Genomic DNA, 11,816 nt, shown 5'->3' with positions numbered 1-11,816 from the left:
GTACAAGAACACACACACACACACACACACACACACACACACACACACACACACACACACACACTAATCACTTGCAAGCATTCACTTGTTTTTCCACCATCACTCAAGAGAGGAACAATTTTGGCTCGTGTGTCATCAGTTTTACTTCCTTTCAAAAGGCTTTACACCTATTATAAATACTCACATCAGCACTTCACTTGTGCAGAGTGGGGGGGTCGGTTATGTTTTGTTAAGATACCATTTTCAAAGTTAACAATGTACATTTTGATGGGAGCTTTTTAATCAAATGTACCATGTTTCTGTTTATCATGTCCTCTGTTTTTGCAGGCAACAGACACGAGGCTGTCATGTTACATTTAGACATGTGGAATTTAATGGGATTTGTATTTGGTAACAGCAACTGTTGAACTCTATTGTCAGGTTCAGTGAAGCAGGTTTGATGTGACTTGTGTTTTACACAGACTGCATATATTGATGCATATTCTGTCATTCAGATAACAGCTATTATATGTGTTAAATGTTCAGAGCAGCTGCATCCATGTCTTGGCTCTCCTGGCTCCACACTCGGTTGCCCTCCTCGGCTCTCTCCCTGCTGCTTCTCATTGTAGTGGGCAGACAGAAAGAGCCGGAGCTGGCTCAGGCGATAGTTTGCTCCCGGTGGGGAGCACCAAGCGACAAGAGCCTCTCCCAGGATGGAGATGTGATTATCGGTGGACTTTTTAATCTGTATTACACACCGGCTCTTCAGCAGGGATTCACCAAGCTTCCTCACTATGAACCATGCACTGGGTAAAACGTGAACACAACATGTATTGTTGTTGAATGTCTGGTGGTTATTATGTTGTTCAGAACAATATGTTTCTGTTAAATACAGATAAAAATATTCTAAAAAATGTTGAGCTAGAAAGTTGTGCAATGTTTATAATACATAATGTTTTATGATAGGTTACGTTAAAGTTGTATATATCTGAGGTAGGCATATTTTAATTATAGTAGAATTATTTAAATATATTTTGCTGTAATACATTTATGTTGGTATATATGATATTTTTGATCACTATCTTTTACTGATCTTCTAGTTTATTTTATTCATTGTTCCTTTCTTCTCCTGTGATCTCAGTTTAGATCTAGAGTCATTAAAAAACGTATATAGTATGACGTTTGCGGTGGATGAAATCAATGGTAACAGCACCCTGCTACCAGGAGTGAAGCTGGGCTACCGTATACTTGATAGCTGCTTCAACTGGGCTCTGCAAGTTGCACTGTCGCTGGTCGGAGGAGACACACACAGCTGCAACTTAACATCCTCTATGCCTCGTTCTACAACTGATGAACAACCTGGAAAGACAGCAGGTATGATTTGATGATTTAGTATGCAGTTAATATTTGATATATCCATGAAAACAAAAGCTGATATGATTATAGCCCAAAAAGTTTGTCATCATGTAATTATATGTCTATCAGCAGGTGGTCAGCCTGTTCCTTTACTCATTGGTGCTGCCTCGTCAACAATAACCATAATTCTGTCAAGGATCCTTGGGCCTCTCTCTGTGCCACTTGTGAGTTTCATTACCTTATAGGAAATAAACCTGACTAACCTTTTTTAATGCTTCAAGAGAATGACACTAAAAATAAAATGGTATGATTGCTGTAAAGGCAGTGTCAAAATAATATTTATACGTCTTTTTCCCAGATCAGCTACTTTGCAAGCTGCCCCTGTCTTAGTGACAGGCTTAAGTTTCCTAACTTCTTCAGAACAATCCCCAGTGATATTTACCAAGCCCAGGCCATGGCACGACTGGCCATACACTTCCGCTGGACATGGATGGGAGCTGTGATTATAAACAATGATTATGGTCATTTGGCAATACAGGTGTATGTCTTTGTTATTTTACTGTAAATTGCCTGAAAAACTCTCAAAACATGTTCGAACATATTTGTTCTTTTGACCTGCAGGCATTTCAGGAAAAGACTCAGGGGAAAGGGGTGTGTTTGGAATTCATAGAGACTGTCCACAGAGAAACTATTGTGAGTGATGCCAGACGTGTAGCCCTCACAATTCAAGCTTCGACTGCCAGGGTGATTCTGATCTTTTGCTGGTATACTGATGCAAGGACAATATTGCTGGAACTGGCCAAGAGAAATGTGAGCAACTGGCATGGGTATTAGTATAGACTAATGTTTTCATCACTAAACAAAAAGATAATTTAATTCATAAAAACAAATTGTCATCCGTTTTTTTTATTGTAATTTATTTCAGTGTCATCTAATCTGTAGGTGACTGACAGACAGTTTCTGGCCAGTGAGGCTTGGAGCACCAGTGGTGATCTTCTCCAAGATCTTGCCATCTATAAAGTGGCAACTGGCGTTCTTGGTGTGGCCATTCGAAGTGCAACAATACCCGGATTTCAAAATTATCTCCGAAGTTTGCACCCAATTCGTCGTCCTGATGATGAATTCTTAAAAGAATTCTGGGAAAAGGAGTTTGGATGCAGTCCACATGCAGCACCTCTCTCTTTATATTCATCTCCGCTGAAAAAAAGGTCTTACAATCAGTTAAATGTTTCTTCTTCATCTTCTGCTAAGGAGTCCTTTCAGAAAGCTTCTCTAGCACCCTGCAGCGGCACAGAGTCCCTGGAGGGAGTGCAGAATCCCTTCACTGACACTTCCCAGCTAAGGGTGGCTTATAATGTCTACCTAGCTGTTTATGCTGCAGCCCACGCCCTGCACAGTCTTCTCTCCTGCAACAGATCCACCTGCTCCTCTCCAAAACACATCAAACCCATAGAGGTAAACACAATTATCCCTGAGTCATCTTATCCACAAGCTCCATATAGTTCTTAAAGTTGTGATGTCAACAGTCTCTTCAACATTTCAGCTGTTGCAGCACTTGAACAAAGTGAACGTCACCACACCACAGGGTGAAATGTTTTACTTCCAAGGGGGCGATATTCCAGCAAAGTACGACCTTGTCAACTGGCAGAAGACCTCTGAGGGGTCACTCAGACTGGTTTTGATCGGCCGTGTGGACGGGTTTGACCTCATTCTTAATGAATCGGCTATTCAGTGGAGCACAGGATCCACTCAGGTAGTCAGATCAATCAGGCTACCAACAAATTTATTGAAATGAAGGCCTGTGTCTATTCACATGGTTATGTCATTGAAAATATTATTTTCCTTGTTTAGGTGCCTGTTTCAGTGTGCAGTGAGAGCTGCCCCCCAGGCACCCGGAAGGCCAACAGGAAAGGAGAACCTCTCTGCTGCTTTGACTGTATCTCATGTGCTGAAGGGGAGATTAGCAATCAAACTGGTGAGGACATTACTCCTGAAATTTCCACCTTGTCTGTGTTTTATTATCCTTCCCTTTCTCCTCTTTTTTCCTCTCCCAGGTTCCCTTCACTGTGAGCGTTGTCCATCAGAGTTTTGGTCCAATGCTAAACAAACAGCTTGCATCCCTCGCCAGCTGGACTTCCTTTCCTTTAATGAAACCTTGGGCATCACCCTGACTGCAGTAGCTGTGTCTGGTGCCACGGTGACAACAGCTGTGTTTGTGGTGTTTCTCTGCTACCGTCAAACACCTATGGTAAGAACCCAGAGTAGTATAACAGAGAGTTTGTTGAATGCATTTGAATGTCTTCCCCTTGTCTTTCTTGCTCAAGGTGCGAGCCAACAATTCAGAACTGAGCTTCCTGCTTCTCCTGTCGCTGAAGCTCTGCTTCCTGTGCTCTCTGGTATTCATCGGTCGTCCATCAGTCTGGGCTTGTCGGTTCCAGCAGGCAGCTTTTGGGATCAGCTTTGTACTTTGTGTTTCCTGCCTCCTGGTCAAAACCCTGGTAGTTCTTGTTGTTTTCCGCTCAGCTCGGCCCGGTGCTGAATCCCTGATGAAGTGGTTTGGTCCAGGCCAGCAGAGAGGAAGTGTCTGCCTCTTTACATCAATACAGGTGTTACTATTTTTTTTATTGATTAAAAGTTAACAGCATTTCTTGACATAAAACAAAATAACACCTAAATGTGTTTACATTTCATACAGATTATCATCTGTGCCACATGGCTGTCCCTCAGCCCCCCTGTGCCTCAACGTGATCTTGGTTTTCAAGGTTCAAAGGTCACCCTGGAGTGTGCCATGGCCTCTGTGGTGGGCTTCTCTCTGGTTCTGGGTTACATTGGTCTGCTGGCCTGCACCTGCCTCCTCTTGGCCTTTCTTGCCCGGAAACTCCCCGACAATTTCAACGAGGCCAAACTGATCACCTTCAGCATGCTGATATTCTGTGCTGTCTGGGTGGCCTTTGTTCCTGCTTACGTTAGCTCTCCTGGGAAATATGTTGTCGCTGTGGAGATTTTTGCAATCCTGGCCTCTAGCTATGGTTTACTGCTCTGCATTTTTGCCCCCAAATGTTTCATCATTCTCTTGAGGCCTGAGAAAAACACTAAGAAACACCTGATGGCCAGGTAGTCTTTCTGGCTTGAACGTGAGCAGACTCTCTTCGTCTGCTTGAGACAATCGGCCCCCCAACTTGCCACGGCCTGATATCATGCAATGTGTATGTGTATATGTTATGTCAATTCCTTTCATCTAAATAATGTTAATTGTTAACGTGCTTGTATAAAATCAACAAACGTCTTGCAGCGACACATAATCATGGCTTTCATTGGTAAATGGATATCTAAGATATTTTCTGCTGTTCTTAGACATCATTAAATGGTAATATAACACTATTAATCAACCGTTAAATACAAACACACATTTCAATGAAATACATTTTGATGTATTTTGCATTAATGTGGTTGGTTGCTTGCTCTCTTTTCTGTGTTTTGAATAAATACTGAACCTCAGATGAATGAAACACTCCACCAGTTTCTCAGAAAACAACATTTTTGATGAAGTATTACATTACTAAAGACGATGTAGCCTGTGTACCATATTGTGTTTTTTTGTTATACTCTTGCATTAATTCAAAGTAAATAATAGAAGTAAATACATTTATTACTTTCACAGTGGGCCAATGCCATTATGTTCTTGGTTAGAGTTAAAATAAGTATAATTGCTATTTAAAAAATTGGGGCTTCTGTATGCCTCATCACAATAGTTGATGCAGCTATCAAAATCATATTAGCGAGAGAAATAATAAAATCTGCTACCCATTAATCTAACTGCAACACTAATCACTTTGAATGTGTAATGATATGTTGATGACAACATGGACATACTTGTTTTGGTACATGTACTGAACAACGACCACTAGATGGAAGTATGATACCACTAAATGATGCTCTGATGTTTCTTTCCTCAACTCTCAACAAGGTTTCTTCCCTGTTGAAGTTTTCATGTACATCTGCAATTAGCTTGTGCAGCTGTGCCACGTCTCGCTTTCACTTTTAATTGAAGCATTTGCTCTAAAAATAATATACAGTAGGTCTAACTGCCCTAAAGTTCATATACAGTAACCTTGCAAATTCTTGATGATCTTTTTAGAATGAGGCTATGTGCGTCCATGTGTTCAGATTAAACAATGTATACATAGGCATTATATACATTAATTATCCACCATGTAGTCATAGAAAAGAAAATGTTCATAAAGTAATTATTTAGGACTTTGAGGGACAGGGGAATCACAGCATTATACAATAAAACAATTTTAATTTTATGTTCAAGGAAGCAAGAAAAACATACACATTCATCGTAAGTCACAAACAGCCTCATCTTTCCCCATATGCCACCTTTAACATAATGGGGTGTAATTGCTCATGAAATTACAGTGTAATAGAGCTGACAAACAGCACACCTGTTGCTCTGGGCATACAATTCCCCATACTGGTTCCAACAGACTGCCAACTTTGTTAGTGTCAGTGTGTAACAATTAGGGGGATCTATGTGCAGAAATGGAATATAATATTAAAAAGTATTTTACCTGGAAATAAAAATCATTGTGTTTTTGTTACCTTAGAATGAGATGTTTATATATGAAGCAGGTCCTCTCTTCACGGAGCCGGCCACCATGTTTCCACAGTAGCCCTGAACGTACAAACTACTGTTAACTTTTCCTGCTTGGGCCGGAGTGGATAACATCACTCGCTCAGGAGTTAACCAGTGTCACTCCACTCAGCTGCCGGGAAACAAGACACGGGACATCTCTGTTGGTCGGTTGGTCTTGAGCTCTAGATAGGGCCATTTGCATTTTCACGTCAGCCACCGCAGTTTTCCTACACGCTTGGCACATGGGAAAGGTTGCAATCTGCAACCTCACAGCGAGATGGCGAGATGTTAAACACTGTACCTTTAAGTTGCATGGATCAATCACAGTACAATATTCCTTATAAATCTAAGAGGAAATGACACATAAAGTTGGATGATTTCTTTCATGTTTGATCACTTTCAGCTCATTATGAAAAACGATGAACAGCTTCCCGAAACTTTTCACTTGCTTATCCTGAGTATCTCAGTTATCTGGGGTCATTTGAATGACTTCATACAGTATTGTATCCACACACACACACACACACACACACACGCACGCGCACGCACGCACTCACACACACACACACACACACACAGACACACAGACACACAGTCATGTACTTCTTTCTTTGTGAGGACACTCATTGACGTAATGCATTCCCTAGCACCATACCCTAACCTTAACCATCAAAACTAAATGCCTAACAACGACCCTTACCCTAACCTTTACCCTAACCTAAACCTAATTCTAACCTGGACCTTAAAACCAAGTTTGAACCCTCAAACAGGCCTTTGAAGGTCTGTGTGAAAGTGAGGACTGGCCAAAATGTCTTCACTTTCCAAAAATGTCCTCACTCTGAAGGTCTAAAACTCAAATTGGTCCTCACGAAGATAGCTGTACAAGAACACAAACACACACACACGCACACGCACACACACACGCGTGCGCACGCACGCACACGCGCGCGCACGCACGCACACACACACACACACAGTTGTGTACTTCTTTCTTTGTGAGGACACTCATTGACATAATGCATTCCCTAGCCCCTTACCCTAACCTTAACCATCACAACTAAATGCCTGAGCCCAACCCTTAACCTAACCTTAAACTAACCTAAACCTAATTCTAACCTGGACCTTAAAACCAAGTTTGAACCCTCAAACAGGCCTTTGAAGGTCTGTGTGAAGGTGAGGACTGGCCAAAATGTCCTCACTTTCCAAATATGTCCTGACTCTGAAGGTCGAAAACTCAAATTGGTCCTCACAAAGATAGCTGTACAAGAACACACGCACACACAAACACACACACACACACACACACACACACACACACACACACACACACACACACACACACACACACACACACAATTTACACTAATCCCTTGCAAGCATTCACTTGTTTTTCCACCATCACTCGAGAGAGAGGAATCATTTTGGCTCGTGTGTCATCAGTTTTACTTCCTTTCAAAAGGCTTTACACCTATTATAAATACTCACATCAACACTTCACTTGTGAAGAGTGGGGGGGTCATTATGTTTTAGTTAAGATACCATTTTCAAAGTTAACAATTTACCTTGTGATGAGAGCTTTTTAATCAAGTGAACCATGTTTCTGTTTATCGTGTCCTCTGTTTTTGCAGGCAACAGACACGAGGCTATGATGTTACATTTAGACATGTGGAATTTAATGGGATTTGTATTTGGTAACAGGAACTGTTGAACTCTATTGTCAGGTTCGGTGAAGGAGGTTTGATGTGACTTGTGTTTTACACAGACTGCATATATTGATGCATATTCTGTCATTCAGATAACAGCTATTATATGTGTTAAATGTTCAGAACAGTTTTATCCATGTCTTGGCTCTCCTGGCTCCACACTCGGTTGCCCTCCTCGGCCCTCTCCTTGCTGCTTCTCATTGTAGTGGGCAGACAGACGGGGCCGGAGGTGGCTCAGGCGATAGTGTGCTCCCGGTGGGGAGCACCAAGCGACAAGAGCCTCTCCCAGGATGGAGATGTGATTATCGGTGGGCTTTTTAATCTGTATTACACACCGTCTGTTCAGCAGGGATTCACCAAGCTTCCTCACTATGAACCATGCACTGGGTAAAACTTCATCAGAAAATATAGTGTTGTTGAATGTCTGGTGGTTATTATGTTGTTCAGCACAATTAGTTTCTGTTAAATACAGATACAAATATTCCACAAAATGTTGAGCTAGAAAGCTATGCAATGTTTATAATACATAATGTTTTATGTTAGGTTAGGTTAAAGTTGTATATATCTGAGGTAAGTATATTTTAATTATAGTAAAATTATTTAAATAGATTTAACTGTAATACATATATTTTGGAAGATATGACATTTTGATGACTATCTTTTACTGATCTTCTAGTTTATTTTATTCACTGTTCCTTTCTTCTCCTGTGATCTCAGTTTAGATCTAAAGTCATTAAAAAACGTATATAGTATGACGTTTGCGGTGGATGAAATCAATCGTAACAGCACCCTGCTACCAGGAGTGAAGCTGGGCTACCGTATACTTGATAGCTGTTCCCGCTGGGCTCTGCAAGCTGCACTGTCGCTGGTTGGAGGAGACGCACACAGCTGCAACTTAACATCCTCTACGCCTCGTTCTACAACTGATGAACGACCTAGAGAGACAGCAGGTATGACTTGATGATTTAGTATGCAGTTAATATTTGATACGTCCATGAAAACAGCAGCTGATATGATTATAACACAAAAAGTTTGTCCTCATGTAAATATATGTCTATCAGCAGGTGGTCAGCCTGTTCCTTTACTCATTGGTCCTGCCGCATCAACAATAACCATCATTCTGTCAAGGATCCTTGGGCCTCTCTCTGTGCCACTTGTGAGTTTCACTATCTCATAGGAAATAAACCTGATTAACCTTATTTTATACAGCAAGAGGCTGATACTAAAAATAAAATGGTGTTATTGCTGTAAAAGCAGTGTCAAAATTATATTTATACGTCTTTCTCTCAGATCAGCTACTTTGCAAGCTGCCCCTGTCTTAGTGACAGGCTTAATTTTCCTAACGTCTTCAGAACAATCCCCAGTGATATTTACCAAGCCCGGGCCATGGCACGACTGGCCATACACTTCCGCTGGACTTGGATGGGAGCTGTGATTGAAAACAATGATTATGGTCATTTTGCGATACAGGTGTATGTCTTTGTTATTTTATTGTAAATTGCCTGAAAAACTCTCAAAACATGTACGAACATATTTGTTGTTTTGACCTCCAGGCATTTCAGGAAGAGACTCAGGGGAAAGGGGTGTGTTTGAAATTCATAGAGACTGTCCAAAGAGAAACTATTGTGAGTGATGCCAGACGTGTAGCCCTCACAATTCAAGATTCGACTGCCAGGGTGATTCTAATCTTTTGCTGGTATACAGATGTAAGGACAATATTGCTGGAACTGGCGAAGAGAAATGTGAGCAACTGGCATGGACGTTTGTATAGACTAATGTTTTCATCACTAAACAAAAACATATAGTTTGTCTGTTTTTCTTGTTGTAATTTATATCAGTGTCGTCTAATCTGTAGGTGACTGACAGACAGTTTCTGGCCAGTGAGGCTTGGAGCACCAGTGGTGATCTTCTCCAAGATCTTGCCATCTCTAAAGTGGCAAGTGGCGTTCTTGGTGTGGCCATTCGAAGTGCAACAATACCCGGATTTCAGAATTATCTCAGAAGTTTGCACCCAATTCGTCGTCCTGATGATGAATTCTTACGAGAATTCTGGGAAAAGGAGTTTGGATGCAGTCCACATGCAGCACCTCTATCTTTATATTCATCTCAACTCAAAACAAGGTCTAACCATCAGTCAAATGTTTCTTCTTCATCTTCTTCTAAGGAGTCCTTTCAGAAAGCTTCTCTAGCACCCTGCAGTGGCACAGAGTCCCTGGAGGGAGTGCAGAATCCCTTCACTGACACTTCCCAGCTAAGGGTGGCATATAATGTCTACCTAGCTGTTTATGCTGCAGCCCACGCCCTTCACAGTCTTCTCTCCTGCAACAGATCCACCTGCTCCTCTCCAAAACACATCAAACCCAAAGAGGTAAACACAATTATCCCTGAGTCATCTTATCCACAAGCACCATATAGTTATTAAAGTTTTGATGTCAACAGTCTCTTCAACATTTCAGCTGTTGCAGCACTTGAACAAAGTGAACGTCACCACACCGCAGGGTGAAATGTTTTACTTCCAAGGGGGCGACATTCCAGCAAAGTACGACCTTGTCAACTGGCAGAAGACCCCTGAGGGGTCACTCAAACTGGTTTTGATCGGCCGTGTGGACGGGTTTGACCTCCATCTTAATGAGTCGGCTATTCAGTGGAGCACAGGATCCACTCAGGTATAGTTAGATCAACAAATTGTCTCAAGGCTACCAACACATTTGCTGTTGAAATGAACGCCTGTGTCTATTCACATGATTATGTCATTGAGAATATTATTTTACTTGTTGTTTAGGTGCCTGTTTCAGTGTGCAGTGAGAGCTGCCCCCCAGGCACCCGGAAGGCCAATAGGAAAGGAGAACCTCTCTGCTGCTTTGACTGTATCCCATGTGCTGAAGGGGAGATTAGCAATCAAACTGGTGAGGACATTAGTCCTGAAATTTCCACCTTTGTGTTTTATTTTCCTTCTCTTTCTCCTCTTTTTTCCTCTCCCAGGTTCCCTTCACTGTGAGCGTTGTCTATCAGAGTTTTGGTCCAATGCTAAACAAACTGCCTGCATCCCTCGCCAGCTGGACTTCCTTTCCTTTCATGAAACCTTGGGCATCACCCTGACTGCAGTAGCTGTGTCTGGTGCCGCGGTGACAACAGCTGTGTTTGTGGTGTTTCTCTGCTACCGTCAAACACCTATGGTAAGAACTCAGAGTAGTATAACAGAGAGTTTGTTGTATGCATTTGAATGTCTTCCCCTTGTCTTTCTTGCTCAAGGTGCGAGCCAACAATTCAGAACTGAGCTTCCTGCTTCTCCTGTCGCTGAAGCTCTGCTTCCTGTGCTCTCTGGTATTCATCGGTCGTCCATCAGTCTGGGCTTGTCGGTTCCAGCAGGCAGCTTTTGGGATCAGCTTTGTACTTTGTGTTTCCTGCCTCCTGGTCAAAACCTTGGTAGTTCTTGTTGTTTTCAGCTCAGCTCGGCCAGGTGCTAAAGCCCTGATGAAGTGGTTTGGTCCAGGCCAGCAGAGAGGAAGTGTCTGCCTCTTTACATCAATACAGGTGTTACTATTTTTTTTATTGATTAAAAGTTAACAGCATTTCTTGATATAAAACAAAATAACACCTAAATGTTTTTACATTTCATACAGATTATCATCTGTGCCACATGGCTGTCCCTCAGCCCCCCTGTGCCTCAACGTGATCTTGGTTTTCAAGGTTCAAAGGTCACCCTGGAGTGTGCCATGGCCTCTGTGGTGGGCTTCTCTCTGGTTCTGGGTTACATTGGTCTGCTGGCCTGCACCTGCCTCCTCTTGGCCTTTCTTGCCCGGAAACTCCCCGACAATTTCAACGAGGCCAAACTGATCACCTTCAGCATGCTGATATTCTGTGCTGTCTGGGTGGCCTTTGTCCCTGCTTACGTTAGCTCTCCTGGGAAATATGTTGTCGCTGTGGAGATTTTTGCAATCCTGGCCTCTAGCTATGGTTTACTGCTCTGCATTTTTGCCCCCAAATGTTTCATCATTCTCTTGAGGCCTGAGAAAAACACTAAGAAACACCTGATGGCCAGGTAGTCTTTCTGGCTTGAACGTGAGCAGACTCTCTTCGTCTGCTTGAGACAATCTTGCCACGGCCCGATATCATGCAATGTGTATGTGTATATGTTA

At 42.2% G+C, this 11,816-nt stretch overlaps 2 protein-coding genes across 2 annotated transcripts in view; both read left to right on the top strand.

Moving 5' to 3' along the window:
• Positions 1-538: 538 nt before the first annotated feature.
• LOC141770963 (extracellular calcium-sensing receptor-like) lies at positions 539-4,678 on the top strand. The gene is made up of 12 exons (XM_074640815.1): positions 539-789; positions 1,121-1,317; positions 1,465-1,559; positions 1,694-1,873; positions 1,957-2,145; positions 2,278-2,494; positions 2,612-2,790; positions 2,879-3,088; positions 3,187-3,310; positions 3,390-3,583; positions 3,660-3,941; positions 4,031-4,678. Exons 1-12 carry the CDS (start codon positions 539-541, stop codon positions 4,451-4,453), a joined length of 2,541 nt encoding a protein of 846 aa, XP_074496916.1. The 3' UTR covers positions 4,454-4,678.
• A 3,135-nt stretch (positions 4,679-7,813) lies between these two features.
• Positions 7,814-11,816, top strand: part of LOC141770962 (extracellular calcium-sensing receptor-like) — a 4,214-nt gene continuing 211 nt past the window's right edge. Inside the window, exons 1-12 of the mRNA XM_074640814.1 lie at positions 7,814-8,064; positions 8,395-8,591; positions 8,742-8,833; positions 8,968-9,147; positions 9,231-9,419; positions 9,533-9,749; positions 9,867-10,045; positions 10,134-10,343; positions 10,460-10,583; positions 10,660-10,853; positions 10,930-11,211; positions 11,301-11,816. The exon at positions 11,301-11,816 is cut by the window's right edge and continues 211 nt beyond it. Coding sequence (XP_074496915.1) covers positions 7,814-8,064; positions 8,395-8,591; positions 8,742-8,833; positions 8,968-9,147; positions 9,231-9,419; positions 9,533-9,749; positions 9,867-10,045; positions 10,134-10,343; positions 10,460-10,583; positions 10,660-10,853; positions 10,930-11,211; positions 11,301-11,723 — 2,538 coding nt within the window. The 3' untranslated portion in view covers positions 11,724-11,816. The remainder of the gene's footprint in view (positions 8,065-8,394; positions 8,592-8,741; positions 8,834-8,967; positions 9,148-9,230; positions 9,420-9,532; positions 9,750-9,866; positions 10,046-10,133; positions 10,344-10,459; positions 10,584-10,659; positions 10,854-10,929; positions 11,212-11,300) is intronic.

The sequence above is a fragment of the Sebastes fasciatus genome, chromosome 7 (genome assembly GCF_043250625.1).
Source record: "Sebastes fasciatus isolate fSebFas1 chromosome 7, fSebFas1.pri, whole genome shotgun sequence".
NCBI classification, from domain to species: Eukaryota; Metazoa; Chordata; class Actinopteri; order Perciformes; family Sebastidae; genus Sebastes; species Sebastes fasciatus.
Note: the sequence above shows the minus strand (reverse complement) of the source record. Positions and strands in the feature narration are given on the sequence as shown.

What these genes read in the sequence shown, in the direction of transcription:
- LOC141770963 (XM_074640815.1), top strand. Translation starts at nt 539, where the DNA reads ATGTCTTGGCTCTCCTGGCTCCACACTCGGTTGCCCTCCTCGGCTCTC. An exon ending in CTTAACATCCTCTATGCCTC is followed by an intron (nt 1,318 to 1,464) that starts GTTCTACAACTG and finishes TATGTCTATCAG; the next exon opens with CAGGTGGTCAGCCTGTTCCT. An exon ending in GGAGCACAGGATCCACTCAG is followed by an intron (nt 3,089 to 3,186) that starts GTAGTCAGATCA and finishes TTCCTTGTTTAG; the next exon opens with GTGCCTGTTTCAGTGTGCAG.